Consider the following 21,887-nt stretch of genomic DNA (forward strand, 5'->3'; position numbering starts at 1 on the left):
TAAATAGACCCATGCCTGTAGCTTGGTGTCCCTTACCCCTCTGAAGATCTTAGTCTGGACTCTTTATCTTAGGTCTTAGTTGAACAGACTTGGTTAGCCAGTTCCCACCAGCAGATTAGAAGATGGAAGGGGGTGGTGGTGGGACAGATAGAGAGGGGCCCAGATTTTGCAGCAAAGCTCCCAGCACAATAGAGGGGAAAGAAACCAAAAGCAAAATTGAATGAGCAGGGGCGCCTGGGTGGCTCAGTCGTTAAGCGTCTGCCTTCGGCTCAGGTCATGACCCCAGGGTCCTGGGATCGAGCCCCACATCGGGCTCCCTGCTCAGTGGGAAGCCTGCTTCTCCCTCTCCTCCTCCCCCTGCTTGTGTTCCCTCTCTCACTGTGTCTCTCTGTCAAATAAATAAATAAAATCTTTCAAAAAAATTGAATGAGCAAACAAATATGTTCAGGCCAAATAATTCTTTAGGCAGGGGAACATCCACCCCTTCATAATCCTAAGGACATTGCTGCATGACTGTGTCACCCTAGTATGCCAACTTCTGCAATGTTTAGCAAGGCAGGAACTACACAAGATACTGTAGAACCCATGTGGTAAGAGTTTAGCACCATGGTCAGGAGTAAGGTCTAGAGTTTGACTTCTGGCTTGAGGTCTTGCTTCAAGGCTCTGCAGCCATCAGCTAGCCCCTTAACCTTGCCAAGCCTTACTGGTCTCATCCGTAACATGGGGACTCCCTACTCAAAAGGTCATTGGGAAAGTTAAATAAAATCCACTGTGTGAATTCTGAGCTCCATTCTTGGCACAGATTTGGTGCTCAATAAACGTTAACAGTTAATACTATCATTTCATTGAAAGAATAAGCTCCTGAGACCTCTCCCAGATTGAAACTGTTTTGGAATATTCCCAGAGTCTCCCGGCAGTACCCAAATTTCCCTTTCAGAAAATACCTAGGATAGCCGTGACAACTGAGAAAGTTCCAGAAGAAAGTTCCGGTTGTATCAGTTCCCCCGTCCCTTTTCCCTTCTTTTGGGCGGAAGAGGACGGGCCCCTGAGGGCGATGACAGCAGGCTCGCGAGGGTATTGGCCACCAGCCTGTGGCAACGTTATTTCCTTTGAGCGAGATTAGCTTTTCACCCTTTAGAAGAACTGATAGAAGAACAGTTATTCTGAGATAACTAGGAGACCAGGAAGCTCTTTTCCTCTGGCCATTATGCCCTATGCTATGCAAAAATATCTACCCCCAAATTAAGAATGGGCACATTGACAGAGTTCGGGGGGAGACACCGAAGCATACTGCAAAGCGGTGGCACTGAGCTAGTGGCAGTCCGTCTGGGTTGTTTTTCTTCGATTACTGTCTGCGGAGTGGCAGAGCTGAACACGCAGGATGCTCTGTGAGGTGCCCTGGCCTGGCACCGCGGCATTATAATGGGGCATGGATACTGCCAGGAAGTCACCCCACAGGAAGGAGCTGCTCTCTGGCCCGGGGATGGCAGGACAATAAAGGACCCTGTTCTCTGTTTGTGTGTTTTCCAGGCTGGAGCAGGAAATCCAAGCGCTAGAAAGTGAAGAGTCCCAGATATCTGCCAAAGAGCAAATCATCCTAGAGAAACTAAAGGAGACAGAAAAATCCTTTAAGGACTTTCAGAAGGTAAAGAAAACAAATGTGATTTCTCCAGATTATATCCGAGGGGAAGTAAGCACTAGCGAATGGGCGCCGATGGAATCGAGGCCTGTTAATACTGCTGAGAAGTCTGAGCCCCACGCTCTGAGAAATGCGGTGCAGGTGTGTGAGGACCTGTGCGGTCTCTGACCCTGACCGTGGCCTGTAGTCAGGTGTGGGATCACCTGGTCTGCGGGGAAGCACAGAGGAGAGCCTTTCAATCAACCCCATCTACCTATTGTCCAAACCCTTTATATGCCCGGTTGCTGAAAAGTCATCTCCCCTTGGACTTCAGGATTCTAAAGCCAATTCTTATGAAGCAGATTAGACCTGCTCCTTGTGGCTTTAATTTAAGTCTTTCCTTTATAAAAAGGCCAGAGGTAAAACCATATCAAATGGATATGAATTTCAAATACACAGAGTGTAAACACTGTGGAAACAGATGGTGCCGTGTAGTGCAGAGGAGAGAATGCGTAAAGCCAGTAGTCTCTGAATATCTCAGGACCTTCCTTCCATTTTATCGCCCAGGTACCCAGACCGAAGAAACAATCCAACCAAATTAATTTTAAGATGGGATTTTCAGATGTCACTTCTCCAACACAGCCGAGGGTAATTTGCTGGATAACCGACGTAAATCCCTCCTGGGAGAAATTCAGTATGAGGTGGGAATGATAAAACATTCCCTTAAATTTCAGAATCCCAAACAAATTTCCCAGAAGAAAGGAGAGCATTGGGTTTACCCACAACGGTCAAATTCTGGACCTGGGGGAGAGAGACGGGTTAGATGGATGAGGGATTGTCCCCCCACGTGTGTAGTGACACTCTGCCCTGCTTTTGTTTCCACAGAGCTTCTCCAATGTGGATGGAGGTAAGTGGAAGAGCTCTCTGCCCCCATTCTATAGAAGAATCTTATCCCGGTCAGTTTAGTGGGCTCCACGAATACAGGTTCACCGGGAGATGCGATGTGTTGGTGTGTGAGGTCATCAGAAAGAAGGAGTAGCTCTCTGTGCAGGGCCCTGAGGAAGTGCACGTCCCCAGGCTTGTCTGCCTCTCTTCTTCAAGGATGGTTTCTCGACTCACCGTTTTTAGTCTTACACAGTTGGCCTGGCTCCTTCCCTTCCCATTTGGTCCTCAAGGTTCACTGCTTGGACCTTTCTTGAAAGGTGCTCTGCCTAGAGTGCTGACATTGGGACCAGGTCCCTGGCGAGAATGAGCCCATTTGTGCCTAGGACTCCAGGTCGCGACACACATCAGAAGGCCATCTCGTGTTTAGGAAATCTTTCTAAGGCTGTGTTTTCACTCTGAATCAGAAAACTGCTATTTCTCCAGCCTTCCAGGGTAACAAGGCTGGGCAGAACCTCCCTCCCTGTGTGGCGGAGTTGGCCTTGAACCCATGAAGGGTGGGAGCAGGGCCCTGGCTTCCTGACCCCATCCTGGCAGGAGCGGGTCTTGCTTCTGTTCTCTCTTCCCTTACGTGGGAAGAGAGAATTTCATGGGAATGAACTTGAGGTTTGTGCTTCTTGTCCTTCACCTTGCTCCCCTCACTTAAGCTACAAACTCATGAAAACCACTCCATTCCCACTTTCACTATGGTCCTCAACTAGACCTGCTTTAAAAGGCCAGGACTTGTCAGAAGGATCAGATGCCATCTGCTCTCCTGGTTCTTAGAAGGTCATCCTCTAAACTATGAAGATGATCAGGAGCCAGAGTAAAGGTTGGCATCAGTGTTTTCCCAATGTCATTTGCAAATATAAGGGCAAAGATTTAAAAATGCAGAGATGGGTGATGGGTGATGTATTCTTCTGGATTAGCAAAGATATTTGCACTAAGGATAATTCTGACTTTAGCCAGAAAAAAGTGTTGTGTTGTTTTATTTTATTTTATTTTATTTTATTTGGTGGGGGAAGATGGTTTCCAGCAAATACAAGGCAGGGAATCTGGATTTTTGGCCCCCGGGTGATCTTTGGGAAGGTAGTAAAGTAAACTTCATGTTCCCAGCACATGTGGGCAGGGACAAATCAGGGCCAAACTAGCAGGGACTCCAGGTGGAGGACCTATGACATTCTAAAGCCTTCTCTAGGGTGTGGCCAAATCAGGGCTCTTGTTCTGTGTTTTGGGGATAGAGCATGGATGGAGGAGGTGGCCTTGCCTCTTTGGGGGAATAAAGGGTGGCAGAATGGGAAGCATAGTGGGCTTCCCTAGTGCTAGGAAAGACCCGAAGCAGGGGACGTAATCAGCAACCATGCAGTAAGTGTGAAGCTGGAATGGGGCTGTGGGTCATTGGCCCACAGACACCTACATCCTGGAAGGGTACACATTGACCTTTCGTGCTTTTACTTCTTTCTTTCCTCTCTTCTTTCTCAAACCAGAATCTCTCCTAGACTTTTCTCTATAATTAGGGAAGGGAAGGAGCCTGAATGTCATGTCTCTGGGAAGGCTCTGTGGGGCGCGGAGACCCACATAGCCTATGACTTGTTAACAAGCAACACGGAAGCCAGATGATAAACCCTTGCCACTGCATCTTTCATTTTCCCAACGTGAACTTCTTTCATTTCCTCCTGCATCACTTCCCACAATTGGCATCCCTTCACCTAAGCAGTTCATGGAAGTGGGAAGAAACTTGATTGTGACTAAAAAGAGCCTGCAGAGAAAATTGCTCTGATGACTCTGTCCTCAGTCACTTTTTGACAGAGGTGACCTCAGGCTCAAAGATGCAGACATTTTAGGGATCCCAAGAAATGGCCAGGGAAAGGTTTTTGTGGTCTTATCTGTGGTTATGATTCCTGCCATCTCTGGTTATACCTAAGTCTGGGTGGAGCTTTCCATTGCACCACATCTACTGGCAAAGAAAGAAGTTTGAAGGAGGCAATACATCCTCTAAGAATGCTGTCAATGTTTAGCTCACTCTGTGGTCTGAGAGTACAAGCTGAAGCAAATCCAGGTGAGGGACTCTGGAATATCTGATTAATTTCTCATTCTTTGGTTTCAAAGGACCCTCGATATCAAAGTTGCCAAGACCCTCTCAGAATCAACCACCTGTTGTTACTAAGAACTAACCTGGAAGTATTCTAGAACAATAGCGCCTTGAGAAAAATACCCCACTTCTGAAAAGCTGATTACAGAATCCAAGGCCAACTAGGATTATATAACTGTACAAGATGCTGCAGATAATCAGCAAAAACATCCCTAGTTTAATGAGGTACCAAGGAGATGGCTGCTGGTGACCCCACGTCAGGTCCCTGTGCATGTCACCCTATGCATGTCAGAGGACATAAAGGTACAGCACTGCTAGATCACCAATGGCTTCAGATTGCATGGTAGTCCTGGCCATCAAGAACAATGTATTCCAATCTTGAGTAGAGGTCCCTGGCCTTGTACATTCTGACCCCCCTCTCTTCCTCCCCACCCCATAGACACACTTGTTATATGGCAGAGTCTTCATCAGTGGGGTGGGTTGTTTTTACTGCCTTAAATAGGCAGAGTGTCTTGTGTAACTGTAGTTTCCATGTAGTATATATCTTGCGCTAAGTAGTCTTTACCCACCAAGGACCTGGGGTGAAACCATTGGCCGGAACAGGCAAAGGAAGATGTTGTCCCGGGCCTGTCTCCGCCCTTGCTGTCCGATACCGATCTTAGGTTTCCAGCCCGTCCTGGTCTCGCGGCGGTGGCCGGAAGCCATCCCCATATCAACTCCTTCATAGCCATTGCTGGGAAATCTCAGTGTGTTTTCAGGTGCCCCCAAGTCATGCGTTCCGGAGAGTGTTCATCCGCTTTGTTTCTCTAGCTCAGGCTATGCACGTCCGTCACAGTCACAGTAAATATTTCAGCAGTGCTGGGACTAACAAGGGGCACTCATCTTACAGGCCTACCCTGGCAATGACCGTTCCCTGCCTTCTCTGACCACAGACACCCCCCCCCAACTTTGACAGGAAGAGGGCAGGTTACTGACTGAGGCCATGTGAAGAAATTCTTCCCATGGAGGCTTTTGAGGCCCCGTTAATTATTCCTGGTGTTGTTCTGTCGGCCACCTCCCGGCTGCATAGCTTTGTGTGGAATACTTCCTGCTATATGGAGGGGGCTGGCTGCCCGGTCCTCCTTCTGAGCCCCACTCCTCGCCACTCCCTCATCTCAGCTGGAGTATGTGATCCCAGCCTTCCAAGAGCTGCAGTCCTCAAGCTTGTAGCCAGAGAACACCAGGGAGGGGGATGCCACCCCCACCCCCACTGGGCAGGGAGCCACCTTCTGGGGAAGGCTGAGGCAGAAGCACCGGGATCCTGTGCTCTTTCTGAGGCAGATGCCCCTGCTAGCAAGTGCTTTTTGTTTCTGGCTGCTAAAACTTTCAGTATCAGATGCCCCAGAAATTCTCTATTTAGCATAGAACGTATAGACATACAGGAGGCCAGTCTGGGAGTCCCCACCTGGTCTTAATGGTTTGAACCTTCATCTCATTTGAAAGCAGAAAATCAAATTTACCAAGATCTCATTCCACAGATTTCTAGAGATCCTCAGGGTAAACTCAGAAGCTCTGCAAATCTCTCCTGGTCATCTCTTGTCCCCCCTACACTGTCTCACCCCACAGTGCCGCTCAAATCTTCCCCTGGGCCACTGTCAGCAGTCTGTTCTTAGACCCTCAGGAGCAGCGCATCTCAAGCCTCTGCTCTCTTCTGGTCCTGTGTTGTGTGGCTTTGGGGCCCGGACTCTGTTCACAGCTCCCCATGATGAGAGTAACCTAAAGTTCAGGAATAAGAGAGAATAATGTACAACATTAAACATGTGGCCACACTCGGAACCCTTGACTCAAACCAAGACCATCTTTAGGGGGCCTGATAGGCTGCTTCATGGCTGTCTCCCAATCCACGCCCCCCATCATCTCAAAGGCCCAGTTTCCTCCCTTGCAGCAGAGGACCCTCTACCATGTCTGCCTGACCCGGGACCCACCCTCCAACACACACAAGGCCCCAGAGAGAGATGGTCTCTTGAACCTCACCATGGCCAAAGGCCTGACTGCCTACTCCTGATTTCCTGTTCCTTCTCCCCCAGTGGTTGATATGGAAAAATCCATTCCCTTAGTGAAACCCCACCCACCCACCCCCAGCCCCAGAGTGTGTTCCTAAAAACATAACGGTCCAATATCAGCACATTCTGGATTGTTGACATTCACATGCAAGTCAGCAAATTGTCTAGTCGGTGCAGAACTGAACTAATCCTAATCCTCATCCTAATCTAGTGTCTGGGTCCTCTCCAGCATGAAATTTAAAAAAGAAAAAAGAAACCTAACAGAACTAAGGCGATGTCAATGGAGAGGATGGGACGGATGTAAGAGATGTGGAGGAGGTGGAGGCTAGGGGCTGACCTGGTATCGAGAGGGGGCATTCAGGGTGCTACCCGGGATCCCGGGTGAATTGTGGCACCAATGAGCTGAGGTAGGGAGAGGCAGCGGATGAGCACAGATGAGAGTGCCCTTTGGGACATGTTGAGTCTGAGGTGATTGGGAGAGATTCAGTGGAGATGTGCAGGAAGCAGCTCGATGTCTCATCGAGGAGTGATTGGCATTCCAGGATTGCCACTGGAACATCGTCGTGACACAAGGAAGGAATCACATTACAAAGCTTTCTAGAATGTTCTTGCCTTCGCTTTCCCATTTTTCTCTGGGGGATACACAGACTCTTCTCCTTGTCTCACCCCAGTGGTTTCCTCCTCTCCTTTGACACTTTGACACGCCTGCTGAGGTTCATGCCCAGAGGGTCTCACCTCCCTGAATGGGCTTGTCAGACTATTTTCCCAAGTGGAGCTGGTCTCCCTGCTTTGCTCAGCTGCATTTCCTGCAACTGGGCTAATGGTGAATTCATTGGCTGTTGTTATTTGGAATCTCAGGATTTTCTGGCTGAAACACCAACTTGAAGTATTAAAATTGTGGGATAAATTCTAGGGTTTGGGGAGCTTTTTTTTTTCTTAATGTTTATAAAATAGGTCTTCTGAATGAATCAGGCACCCGAAGCTACATTTCCAGTTCAAGTTTTGAGCCCCAAATCTATTTTTCACTACTGTTGAAGGCATATTTCTAGTTTGATGTCCCATGTTTGGTCAATCCTACCAAGTTGATAATGGCTCTCATTAGCCCATCCCCCTTTCCCCCCTGAACTCATTGTACTCTTAGAATCTAGAGCTTTCTGATGAATCTTTTAATACATAGAGCAGTCCTGGGGCTTGAGCTCTCTGGCCAGGATCCCTCCTACCTCAGCTACTCTGCTGAATACCAGTCACTGGGCAAATGCTTGTCTTTGTTTACACTGATCCTCTTGTTCAGTGGCCGCCTCTGAGGTCCATTATGTAGGGCAGACAAGCTGCTGTTTCGGCAGTGAACCCATTGGGCCTCCCGACACTCTGCCTAATTGTATTCCCTGTTCTCTGCTACCAGATGCAGTAAATTACATTTCCTCCCAGCTCCCCGACCTGCCAATCCTCTGTTCACGAACAGCAGAACCATCACCTGGGCAGGACAGGACTAGCAGAGCCGCTGGTAAGTCCTGGGGAGCTATTTGGTTTTGATGCCAGGACTGGCCACGGGGCCTGCATTTCTCTGAGCTTTAATAATAAGGGATGCCCAGATGGCCTTCCATTGGGGGCCCTGTCCTCAGCCCAGCCTCAGACATAGAATTTGCAGTGGCCATGGATGCAGGTACTAGGCCCTGATGAGTAATTAAGGACTGAATAGGAGGGAATATTGAGAAAATCATAGAGCATTTCCGCCCCCCCTGCCTTTAGTGGGGTCTGTCTCTCGTGTTTATGGTCTTTATATCGCTCCTTATTCTCAAAGTTAATCTGTACTCTGCCTCCAGGGGTTTTTATTTTCCATATTGGAAATGTACAAGATCAAATAAGCTATGATGGAAGCTGGGGGAGAATTATTTTCAAAAGTATATGAGTATGTTGCCAACTCCTTTGGGAATCAAGCTGCTTATATATTATAAATATATATTTCCAAGTCTTCCCATTTCTGGAATTATTTCTGAGCTACTGTGGTATATTTGGTGGGGGGGGAACTAGCAATTTAAAGAACATATGTTTCTTGCTAAAGTTTTTGGTGGATTTAAAAAATCAATAAAATCAAAAAAAATGGTGGATTTTAAAAAACAATACATTTACGAGTATAAAGTCTATAGAGAACTATGCTTTGCTCTGTTCAATATGAATGTGCCTCAGAAATCAGAACTGGGTGGACATGAAAAATCAATCTCTAAACCAATCCTTTTACTCTACACAGAAATGCACTGAGGGCCAGGGGTCAAATGAAAAAATGATTTGCCAAGGTTGCGCAGTTAGTGACAATGTAGGTGAACTCAAACAGGCACATCCGATTCTGTTTTACATAATCTAGATAAGTTTATGTCTAAAATAAATCACATAATGACACTTTGCATAAAACAAAATACTCATGGGCTTTTAAGACAGAAGAAATCATTTATATAGGCCAAACTGAATATCTTGTGAAGCAAATAATCCCTCCTTCTTTTCATGTAAACATACCATAAAATGGCAAGTAAGTGTTGACATGGTCGACGTGCGCACTGATAAAATATCTGCTGGGTATCTCCGTAAACATCTTAGCGTGTTACTTTTGCATACTGACTCACGGAGTTCTAGAATTGGGTGGGACCTAAGTGGTGTCTGGTCAGACCCTGGCCAGGTTCACGTGTCCCTGGACCAAGAAAGCAGTTCTTGGAGCCTGCAGCTGTGTAGCTGAAGAATCACTGGCAGAGGCTTAAGCTGCAAGCTCTTCTGTGCTCCAGGGAGCACTTCTGAGGTCAACTAGGGTGATAGCCGTTCAACAGTCACACACCCTCCGCTGGTTATTAGACATCTGGGTGCTGATAGTTCCTGATAAGCATGGGTAACCAGCTTCCCGGCCCCTCTCCACGATAGGTTCCTGGAACTTACAGGACATGTGATATGATCCAACTAATGGATCAGCTCCGGGAGAAGATAGGGACGGTGTGACAACTCATTTTTAAGGGGTATAAAAAGGGTTTGAGCAGCATTGATAGTCAAGGAGTGTAATGGGCAAGAATAAATGTTAACGTGATGGCAGTGCTGGGCGTGTGGGAATGCAGGCACTATCGCAACCTAGCATCCTTCATAGTTGAAGGTGGCAAATGCATTTTCGAAAAAGTATTATGTGATCGGAATCTTCAAAAATAAGTTGATGTGTACTTTTGTTTATTACTGAAGAACTGATTTGCATAGATGTATCTAACTATGGAAATACATACACACAGAGTTCTGGAAGGAATCGCATTTGATGTGGTTAACTCCTTTGTCTAGACTGTTTTTGGAATGGGGTGTCCAGATTCATTACCAGTTATGGCCAACAGTGATTACACAGAGCATGGATAGCATACCCAATAATGGCACTCTCCACTAGAATCCTTTCTCCTAGACGTGATCCATCTTGCTTTATGAACATCCTTTTGGAAATTTGCACAATCTCAGGGCCATTTTATTTTTTCAATTTTATTTTTTTAAAGATTTTATTTATTTATTTGAAAGAGAGAGTGAGAGAAAGAGAGCAGGAGGAGGAGCAGAGGGAGAGGGACAAGCAGACTCCATGCTGAGCATGGAGCCTGATGGAGGGTTTGATTCCAGGACCCTGCGATCATGACCCAAGCTGAAATCAAGAGTCAGACGTTCAACCAACTCAGCCACCCAGGCACTCCTTGGGACCATTTTAATAAATGTCACTTGTTATTTCTCAGTATTATGACAAATATTCTGGTTGTTTGGAGTTTGGTAGGTTTAGGATTCTATATAAATGGGAATTTATTTAGCACCCTTGCTTTTAGAATTAGGAGGCATCTATTCCAATCAAACATGAAGCCAGGCTTTAGCAGCCTTGCAAACAGGTCCCCAGGCCTCAGTCACACAACTCTGTGATTGGAGCTTCATGACCCTCCAGGAGGCCCACTCTGTCTAATTGGTACTGACCATTGGAAAGTCCTTCCTCCGATGTCTGCCTCCATCTTCCACCCATCAGTCCTTATCCTGCCCCCTGGAGCCACTTGGAACAAGCCAAAGTTGATTTCCCTTTAACTACTTGAAAATGACTATCATTTCTGGTCTTTCCCAGATCCCCACTCTGCATCCCCTTAATATCCACAGCCCCAGTCTCTTCAGCTGTCCCAAAATAATGACATTGCTTTGAGACACCCTCTACCATCCTTGTCCCTCCCAACTGAACACTCCCCACTTTGTCTCTTATCTCCCTGAAGTGCAGTGCTGAGAGCTATTCCATGTACTCTGGGGTGCGCTGATCTCCCCCCAGAGCAGATCGAGAATTCGAAGACCATGTGACTCACTCTTCTGGTGCCATGGCCCTTCAGCTTCAGGTTCTAAAGTAAAGCCTCAGAGTCATTTGACATATGCCACTCCTCAACCTCATTCCCTTGATCCAGTGTAGTCATTGTTCCAGAATCATTTCCACTGAAAGACGCAGTCTGTTTTCCCTAGTTGTGCACATACTGCTTCCCCTGTTCAGAGAACCTACAAACTTCTTTATTTCTTAATCTCAAAAGGCAAAAGTAAGAATGAGCTATGTACCTTTCTGCCCTTTGTAGATTTGATGTGACTGTTGAATTTCTTCTTGATAGATTGTCCCTTGTAAGTGTCAGGGCCCCATGGGGTCACTGAGGAGCATCTGTGAAAGGTGGGGAGGGCAATGGTGTAAAGGGATTTGGTAGTCAGGCCTCAGGTTTTCTCTCCCATTTCAGACACAGCAGCTCCCCTGTCCTCGGGTTTATGTATTGTATTTCTGCATCAGAATTCCATCTGAATAAAGGGTTTCACAGTTTTGAAAATAGGAAACGCTCTTCTCTATTGTTGGGATTTTTATAGCTATTGATGGTAGCACCTCACAGCCTTGCTTTTCTTCTCAATTTAGTATCATCTCGGATCTGAAAAGCAAGGTTCTATTATTTTTCATCATTTCATTGGTGAAAACATTGCACCATTGGAACCAAAGTCGGAGGGCTGTGACACACTTTTGGGGTCTCCTGGCCCTTGAGAACCCTAAATAGGCACCTATGGGACATGATCATTTAATGAGGAACAAGTTCTGGCAATTGTCTTGACACCCGAGGCACATGTTTCTGTCTTGTCCACAGGAATATAAGGGACTTAGTGATGATCCAGATGTGCTTTATCTCTGGCTTTGCCTAAATTGCCTCAAGAACTTGAACAAAAAGAAAATGAAATTCATCTGTATACCTTCTGCCTGATGAATCCTTCCTGGTTCTTGGTGGTCTCTGCTCTTTGAAAATGAACTTTAGAATTTAGCCAGCCAAGTTGTCAAGCTACTTCTACATAGTTTATGTAATTCCTTCCTTCTTATTTTTTTTTTTAAATCAGAACTTCAGGTGTCTGCTTCTAGCACCTTTCCCAGCGTACAAGATTCTTGAGACAAATATATCAATAAGGGAACTGATTCCTGGGTCCAAAGCACTGAGAGCATTTATATCCCTGGGTGATTCATTATTTTCTGATCTTCTCCACTCATCCGGGCTTCACTTCCATCTTAGCAGTATTCTTTCTGGAACTTTTCAGACTGAAAACTGTCCTCTTGACCAAGAAGGTGGAAGCAAAATCAGATATGTGAAGTTGGCTTTTGCTCTTGTTAGCCATGACATCACACCTTTGCAGACTTATTTCTGTTAGTACTAAGGTGTCCTGGGAAAACAATTATTCCAAGAAATTTGTGATGACTGGTTTTTGAAGTTAGAGATTGCTTAACTGCTGGGATGAGAGGGAAGATCCACTCTGAATTAATTTCCTGCCTTGCATTGTTACTGCCATCACAGCAGCCAAGTTTATATTTCCATCCTCAAGAGAAGGTGTAAGCATATATGTATATGCATACTCATATGCCCAAAGGGAAATGATCACACGTATATATGTTCATTGAATAAGCCAAGCATGTGCATTGTTTCTCTTCCACATTCCTGGTGTGATGCCAGCTACTGGATGTTCATTATATTGCAGTGATAGTCATGATTTGGCTGTCTCCTGCCCTCCTAATGTACTTTACACATCATTGGGTCATAAGCCACATAGGCTGTGCACAGCACCAGAAGATATCAAAGGTGGATACTCTTCCTTGTACCAATGGGAAAAGTGAGATCCAAAGATGGTGTGTCATCTGAAAAAGGAATTCAGACCCACTGTCTTCCTCTCTCTCTCTGACACCTCCCATCATACTGACTAATGACAGTGGGCTGTGTCATTTTATATTTTACATGTGGACCTTCAGCCTTCTACCTCTTCTCACTGATCACAGTTGAGTCAAAGCAAGTGAGCTGCTAGAAGCCAGAGTCAAGGATTGAACGTGATTGAATTTTCTGTCTTCAGAGAACGCAGTGTCTTGTTTGGTCTGCTCTTGGCTTGATTCTGAAATGGAATCATGTGGTTGGTCTCCCCGCCCCTCACTTGTGTCAGGTGTGATTCTTTCCTCTTCCCTAGGCTCCTTAGAGCCTGGACAGCTGCCTTCTCTTTACCAAAGCTGAAGGGAACAGGGAACAAGAGAGTACCTAGAACCGCTGACAAAAACTTGCACCAGAATCAAGCATTCTCTGCTGCTCAGACCCATGTCTCTGGGCTCTGCAGTGTACCGGACCCCACTAGCTTCACCGCCTGCCCTCACCCTGGTTTCTAGGCAAGTATCTATCCCAGAGGCCTCCCATCTAATCCACACCTGGCTGTTTTCAGAACCTAGAGCCTAGGATTATCAATCCCCATTAGACTGCCTCTGTTTCTTTAAGGTTCTCCTTATTGAGAGAGGGTTATGGCGGGCGGGGGGGCGGGGGGGGGCGGGGCAAGGACCTAGTAAACCAAACACAGAAGCCCAATATCAAAGCACCAATTCCATCATTCATTTGTATTCATTGCAAAACTCACTACTTCGTTTCTTATTCTTCACTGACATCATGAACATCTACTCCCCTGTCTAGGTTCTTGGAAAGAATAGCAAAAATGCTTTATACCTTCCAACCGTATTGTCATCAGTATGTCATGTTGGGGAATCAGTAATTAAATATATCGTTTTGTAAAAACTACCAAATTTCAGTTATCCTGTCATTGGGACTTCCGTCAGACTGTCTCCTTTCTTTCTTTTCTGCCTCCAGAAATTTCCTCAAGGGAGGAAATTTCAGAGAGCTTTTCTTCATATACGTTCCTGTATGTCTCAAAATCTCTTCCAAGGGCTCCCCAGAAAACCCCCTCTCTTCAGCAGCACCCCTTCCTCACTCTTTCTCAGTAAGCTGAGCACTGGCCCCTCCTCACTACGCAGATTGTAGTGTATCCCATGTGGCCAGGGGAAGCTTGAGGGAAGAGAGGGGAGTATTTTTTGTGCTTAGACACGAGAGCATGACGTAGGTGAGAGACCTTTGGTAAATACCACTTGGCAGCAGTAAAAAGCAGGAGGATTTTTTTGAATTGTGTGCATGCATCAAAAATAAAGTGTTGAATTTAAAATGTAAGTCTCATTTTCCCACTGGTTCATATCCACCCTGCTTCACATTTGAAATATTATTGGCTGAGAACTGGAGCAAAATAAAAATGCTTATTCGTAAACTGCATATTTAAGATAAATGTTCACACCTCCTGTGTGGCTTTCTGAGTGTCTGATAACATTCTCATATGTGTATCCATGAAGTCTAAATATTGCCTTTGTGTTAAGTAAGAGCTTCTCAAAGTGTTCACCCAAGTATCCCTTCCTAGAGAGGAGAGTAGATGTTGATAAAGCATGTGAGGCCAGACCCTGATGAAATCTGTTACAAATCCGTTTTGCTTTGAAGGCTTGTTTTATCTGGGGGAAAAATATGGATGGATGTTGTATTTTATGGCATAATATATTTAGGCTTATTTTATTGTCAAAATGTCCTGTGATGTTCTATCCCATATTCTAGAAATATTGAAAGAGCAGTGTACAACATGTAAATATAAATACGAATATGTCACCCTAACGAAACCATGCCACATGTGGTTCAGTCCCAGAGCCATGTTACATTTAACAAAATATGGTTTAAAATCACACAAAAAAACCAAAACACTAAAAAGGAACTCTGTTCTTTACCTATTTTTCCTGAGGGATATTAAAAGGACTCCAATTCATATCCCCACCCGGAAGCACTTCTCACATGACCTTTTCTTTACTCCCCATATCCCGTCCACCACCACAAAAATGTTCTCTCTCCATCCATATCCCACACAGCTTTTACGCTCTCTCCTACTGAACTCCTTGTTTCTCAACTCCTTTTTGTGTGCATCCACTCAGCTGTTCTAGCACAGAACTCCTCCTCATCCTCCTTTCTGTCTCGTCTCTGATTCGGGAAACCGGCAAAGACAAAATGAGGGTTGGGGGTTAGGGTGGTGGAGAGAGGAAAACTGGACGAACAATGACAGCATCCTCATTGGTGGGCAAAAGAAGACGGACATCTCTAAAGACTCCCATGTTAATAATTTGTACCCGATCACCTATGGATCTAAAAATAGAAGTGTTTTGTTCCATATTCTGTATTGATTACAGATCAATGTGTCGTTTTATTCACATATTACTGGATCCTTGGGGGATAATTAGATATTGTACCTATAACTGGCAATCATTAGTATCACCCTTATTTATAAATATGTCCCAGGAGTGTTTTAATAGTGACAGGACATAATATTTTAACCCAAATCTGTGCTTTTTAATGTAAGGGTAGTATTTAAAGAGCAGGCTTTGGAGTCCACGCACAATTTTAAATGCCTATTCCGTTTCTCTGGTGACACACTTGGTGGGAAATCAGGAACTAACTGAGACAAATATTTCTCTTGACATCACCATCCTTGTGTGAGCCCATGTACTTCCATGACAAATATCGGTTGGCCTCTCACTATGTCACTGAAAGAAACTCAAGAGCTTTGTGCTGAATAAGTGAAACTTTCAAAATGGACATGAGGAAAATCAAGCATTGGATCTGGCTTCACCATCTTTTTAGTTAAGTGTTAACTGTGAACAGACTGTATCTTGTTACCCAAGCAGATGGAATAGTATCATTGCTGTTTTTCTAACCAGTTCAAACATTAATTACTGTGTGTACCTTTTCATTGGTGTCATGTTATACAAAGTCTTTGTGACTAGATTAAGGCAGCCAAAATAGAATTTTCAATTAGTAGTATTTGTTTCACAGGTATTTGTATATCAGGTACCGTGTATGCAAAAGGCTCTAAGGTAGGTGCTGGTGGGGTGGGGAAATGGTAGAAAGATGTCCGGCAAAAAACCAGCCTTTAGGGATCCTAAAGATCCATGGAGCTAATGAAACATTCCCACAAATAATTATACTTCTGAGTGGAAAGTGTTAAGTGCCTTCAGAGAGGTTTAGAAATGTTCAGAGAGCCTTAAGAAGAGAGAGAAGACTTAGAGATGGAAGGGTCAAAGAAACCTTCTGGAAGTGGGGAGCTGACTGGGCATTGATGGATAGGTCATATTTGGATGGATAGAAACTCTCAAAAGAAGGCCAGTTCATGAGAAGGGAATCTGAGAAGCAGGAAATGTTTAGGTGTGGGATGGTGTTATTTGATTATGCTAAAGAAAAGGGGAGCAGTTGAAATGATCATTTGGATCTTCTTAACACACTGGGGGAACGTGTAGTTATTCAGAAAGAGGTAGGGACTCAAAGGCAATGATAACCTGAGATGCCCCCATGGGAAAGGCAGGCCAGGCAGGGAAGGATGCTGAGTTCTGGGAATAGTGCAAAGTTTGCTATGGTTGGAGTGTACATGGAATGAGGGACTGAGAGACAAGCCTAGAAGGGAAGTTGCAGACAAATTCCCAAGGAATTATATGCCAAGCTAAGAAGTTTGGCGTTTCTCCTATACAGACACAGGAACCCACAGAGGGTTTGTGAAGAAGGTTCTGTGGGCGGGTGGGGCACAGGCTAGCAGGGTCCGCAGACTTTTCTATAAATGGCCTGACTGTGAATATTTTAGAGCAGACCACGTATGGTCTCTGTCACCTGTTCTTGTTTTTTTTCTTTTTCCTTTTCTCTTTCTTAAATTGCCTTTCCTTCCTTCCTTCCTTCCTTCCTTCCTTCCTTCCTTCCTTCCTTCCTTCCTTCCTTCCTTTCTTCCTCCCTTCCTTCCTCCCTCCCTTCCTTCCTTCCCTCCTCCCTCCCTCCCTCCCATTTCCTTTTTATAATATTTTCAAAACAAGCCTTGGGCTACCTTTGCCCCTACTCTGAGAAGCGGCAGGTGGGACTGAGGCAGAGCTGTTGTGCAGAGAGCAGAAGGGGGCCTGGCCCAAGGCAACGGTGAGGAGGTGCATGGGGAGAGGTCTGAAATGGAATTAGTAGCTCACAACAGTTGTTTGGCTGTGGAAGAAATTAAGAAGAAAAGGACAAATCAGGTGTGGTTCTGAGGCTTCTCGCTTGAGAGACTATGTGGTACTGGTACTATTTAAAACCAAGAAGACTAGGGGGGAATTTTTAGAGACCTCATCCCCAGAAGGAAAGGAAGAGAGCCTGACCACAGAGCCAGCCCCAGGTACCCAAAAGAAAAAGAGCTGTCGATGCTGTGTTGTTATGTGACCACTTCTGAGTTCAGTGTTGAAGTTGTGGGGGTTGATGTAATCCATGGATCATCCAGGGAAAGCGTGCCTGGGGACAGCTGGCTTCCTGGGACCCACGCTCAGTGTCCTAGCATCCAGAATGTGTGCCTCGCAGGGAGCCTCGGAGGTAACGGATCGGAGAGGATGGAGTGTCACATAAGACTATAGAACAGAAGAGAGCAGGTCCTTAGGAAGCCAGGTTGGTAGCAGGATTTGGGATGAGTTGGAGAGGGTTAGTCTGGATGGGGATCGCTGGCAGGAAGCCCTTACCATAATCTAGGGAAGCAGAAATAGTGTCACAGATTGAGTAGTGGCAGTGGAAGAGAGAGAAGGCGATCGAGGAGAAAGACGGTGTGGGGCAGTCACGAGGACTTGGCGCTGTGTGCATGGCTGAAGAAAGAGGCCTTCTGTGATCATCATCCTCAAATTCCAGTGCCATGGGATGCTACTACCTCCGTCTTGTTCTTTTTCTAGTTCTTGTTTCAGAAACCTAGCTCAGTGATCGAAGTACTCTCAGAGCATGTAACCTGACTGCTTTTGTAACTTCAGTTCCTGCAAACAGCCTAGTTTACAGTACAGTGAAGAATAGCCACGCCCCACCTGCAAAATCCTTTGCATATTTTCCATTCACAGTAAAAGGAAATGCAGAAAAAAACAGTAGAACGCTTAGTGAAAGAGTTAAAAAAAAAAAAAAGATTTAAGATTTTGGAATTACAATACTTCTTAGCCAAGACCTTAAAAATTGTCTATAAGCCTAGGGTAAGCTGTCAATCAAAATAAACTTGCATGTTGCCAGCCTCCCTGGAATTCATTACACTGGATCTACACAGTCGCTTGTGGTCTTACGTTAGCAGATCTTCCTTAAAAGTATAAGTGCCACTGAGATATGGTAACTCTGTACATCTGGTTTCCCAGTGCATTAAGCTGCTGTGTTAAAACACATATATAACCACCTCTGTCCACACTGTGCACTCACTCTAACACTCAAGATGCTTGGCAGTTAGACTAGAAAGGGCACAAACCCTTTTTTTTTTTTTTTTGTCTGTTTGGCAATTAACCATTCACTGGCTTTTTTTGTTGTAACATGCACTTCCTTTCTCTTGTTTTCATTCAAGCTGTGTACGCCATGGAAATTAATGTGGAGAAAGACAAACAAACAGGAGAGACCAAGATTCTCTCTGCATCCACCATTGGCCCAGAGGGGGTCCATCAGAGAGGAGTCAAAGTCTATGATGACGGTACCAAAGTAGTATATGAGGTGCACTCAGGAGGCACTGTGGTAGAAAATGGAGTGCACAAGTTAAGCTCAAAGGATGTAGAAGCGCTTATTCAGAAGGCTGGACAATCAAGCTTCAGAGGAGGGCACGTGTCAGAAAGAACTGTGATTGCAGACGGGAGCCTCGGCCACCCGAAGGAACACATGCTCTGCAAAGAAGCCAAGTTAGAAATGGTACATAAGTCTAGGAAAGATCATTCTTCTGGGACCCCAGGGCAGCAGCCCCAAGCCCCCAGCTCTGAAGGGCCCGAGGCCAACTTGGATCAACCAGTCACCATGATTTTCATGGGGTACCAAAATATCGAGGATGAAGAGGAGACGAAGAAGGTGCTAGGCTATGATGAGACCATCAAGGCGGAATTGGTCCTCATTGACGAAGACGATGAGAAGTCATTGAGGGAGAAGACAGTGACAGACGTGTCCACCATCGATGGGAATGCAGCTGAGCTTGTGTCCGGGAGGCCAGTCTCAGACACCACAGAGCCCTCATCCCCAGAAGGAAAGGAAGAGAGCCTGGCCACAGAGCCAGCCCCAGGTACCCAAAAGAAAAAGCGCTGTCAATGCTGTGTTGTCATGTGACCACTTCTTTCTTCCCTTTTCTTCTGGGCAGCCTCTGGGCTCTCTACCACTTCCGTAGACCTCACTGTACCACTAACTGCAATACTGTGAACTGGAAGCAAACACCTGCTTTGCCTTGCAGTTGGATTGCTTGGGTCTCTCTTATTTTTCTCCCCCTTTCATTTTTCTCCAGTTTCCTCACCTGAGAGACAACGTGCATGTGTGTGCTTCAATCTTTCCAAGAACTTGCTTTTCCTCTAAACCTTTCCTTGTGTCTTCAAGAGTGAATCAGTTTCTTACTGCTCAATTGGAATGGACTCTTCACATCAGCCCGTTCTATAGTAGCCTTAATTCACTTGACTGGAATTGAACCCATGGCATTGAGGGTTTCATGTTGTAGCGTGTTCCTATAACGTAGTCACACGTCACCACGTCGCTGACTTACCACTTGCTTCCCTTGCTGTGGATCTTTGCTTTTATATCGTGTGTGGTAAAATGCTGTTGGCTCCAGCTGGTTGTTAGTGTGGCCAAAAGTGGACCTTACTTAGTCTGTTCAATCTAGGGTGATGCTTTTTGCTGCCTTACATAAGCTTCCAGATTACAGTATTGTGCATCTATGGCTTTCCTTCTGTTAAAACTGAAATGAAGTTTGATGTAAAAGAAAAGGAACCCAGTGCGTGTCACAGCTGAAATGTAGGACTGATTCCGTAACCTGCCCATCAGCAGCCATCTCTTTCTGTGGCTTAACTGATGGACCCTTTATATATGAAGCACCATTTTTAATTTTCTAAGGACATGAAGCAAACATTGTTTTGAGCATTCGTAGTAATCTTTAAACTTAGGCATATCCATGAGCCTTGCTTCTATTCTCTCAGAAAAAAAAATGTAAATTTTTATATTGTTTTCTTTTTCACGGATATTTTCTGATCATGTTAATCTATTTTCAACGAAGGAATCATTTTGAGGAGTATCTCTGCAGTGACCATATTTCTAGAACAGTCTTTCTGACCTACCGTGGTTGCTGCCAAGTTTCCACTTCATTGTGGATGGACGGTGCTGGAACTGAATTTACCTGTTCATCTCCCCTGCCCACTTGATTACAGAGCCTTACTTCTGGACTCTTTTCTTTCTGTCCCCATGAGAAAGAGAATGTTTCCCGTAATGTCACGATGTAGGTTTATCCACCCTTCAAAATAAGTTTGAAAATGTAAAAAATGTGTAAGAAAGACCTGTCTTCTCCACATTAAGTACTTAAACTCATTCCACAAGTACCAATTGAGTGGCACATAGCTGAGCTTCTTAAGGCATGTTTCTTAAACTTCTGGAGATTTCAGTACATCAAAGAATAGTTTTTTGTTTTGTTTTGTTTTTTTAATCTAGACCACAATGAACAATTCTTTAAATAAATTCTTAGCATTCTCCCAAAGCAAGCAACCACATGTGTAGTAAAACCAAAGGGAAGCAATAGAGTAAAAAAAATAATATAGTAATAAAATAAAGATGTAACATTTTAACTGGTTCTAATAACAGAGATCTCTTAACTTGAAGTTATTTGCCCAGATGTTCACAACACTGTTGTAAATCATTCACAAAATATATTTATGTTCTATAGAACATAGTTTTAAAAAACATACAGTAAGTCATGCTCCATCAAGTCTAACCTCTGTAGAAAGCAGACAAGAAAAAAATAAGGTAGTTTTGAGAGAATTTCTTTGCGGAACCAACTAAATTTGTCCTAAATAGCTTTCTCAGTGCTAAATCTAACTGTTAATATTATGAGTTTCTTGGCTTGAACTTATATTTATTCCAAATGGAAAGGGGGGAAAATGACATTTTTATTGTTAAAAGTTAATTTCTCTCAAATTACATTTCAATGAGCACGAAGTCAGTCACTTTATTACCAAGAGGTAAGCAAAAAAAAGTTAAGAAGGGACAAATAAAGGAGCTAAATTCTGCCTCCTAAAATGATTCCATCAATGGCTTGCTTTTGAATAGTAGAGGGGATTCCCTCCAAATAATCTCAGGTTCACCAAAGCAGCTGCAGTTGAATAAAGCTGCTGTCTTATCTTGGAATAGCATCTGGTTTTTCTTCCTAGAAATCTCCCCACTCAGCTTCACGCTCCTCAGTCAATGGTCACTTATGCTTCATTTAAATGTCGAAGAGAATGACGTGCCAGATCATCCTATTTACGTAGAAAATGAAAACAGTTTCAATGTTTGGACAATCTATTATTTTAATAATTTAATAAAGAAACAATCTAAAAGCTTACCATAATTTATCTTTTTTTACTCACTTAGGGATTACAACGATCCAATAGGAGTTTTTAAAAGCACAGTTAGTGAGTGGAATGGTAGAATGTAGAACCCTTGAGCTTGCTGTTTGATAAACAGAATCAGTCTTTGAGAACAGATAATTCCCAGAAATGACCTACCCGTCCTTCCATAATGAGCTAGTTCCTCATGAAGAAAATGATCTGCCCCTCTCACCGCAACCCTACACAACAGATCTGGAAGACCAATGATAATCTGCACTTTCATTCATCAGTTATCATTATAGGGATTAGCAAATTATATGAATTAGAGGTCTCTTTACAATTTTATTATTAAAGCTTACCATTTAATGGTTTAAAGGAAGACATGTTACCTTTATTAAAATGATATGTGGCCATAGTAAATGGTTTGTTTGAATATGGCATATATTTGCTTATTTTGCATCATTTTCCTATCAAAATAGAGGATTTAGGGTCAGCCAGTACTTTTATAGG

The 21,887-nt window shown here is 44.4% G+C and overlaps 1 protein-coding gene across 1 annotated transcript in view; it reads left to right on the forward strand.

The window, feature by feature from the left end:
- Positions 1–19,143, forward strand: part of LOC114213476 (paralemmin-1) — a 91,271-nt gene extending 72,128 nt beyond the window's left edge. Inside the window, exons 7-10 of the mRNA XM_088018818.1 lie at positions 1,531–1,645; positions 2,504–2,525; positions 8,076–8,177; positions 18,404–19,143. Coding sequence (XP_087874944.1) covers positions 1,531–1,645; positions 2,504–2,525; positions 8,076–8,177; positions 18,404–19,143 — 979 coding nt within the window. The remainder of the gene's footprint in view (positions 1–1,530; positions 1,646–2,503; positions 2,526–8,075; positions 8,178–18,403) is intronic.
- Positions 19,144–21,887: the final 2,744 nt, after the last annotated feature.

Source organism: Eumetopias jubatus, unplaced genomic scaffold, assembly GCF_037043125.1.
Source record: "Eumetopias jubatus isolate StellerSeaLion01/CBP00866 unplaced genomic scaffold, mEumJub1_p1.0 scaffold_15, whole genome shotgun sequence".
Lineage (NCBI taxonomy): Eukaryota > Metazoa > Chordata > Mammalia > Carnivora > Otariidae > Eumetopias > Eumetopias jubatus.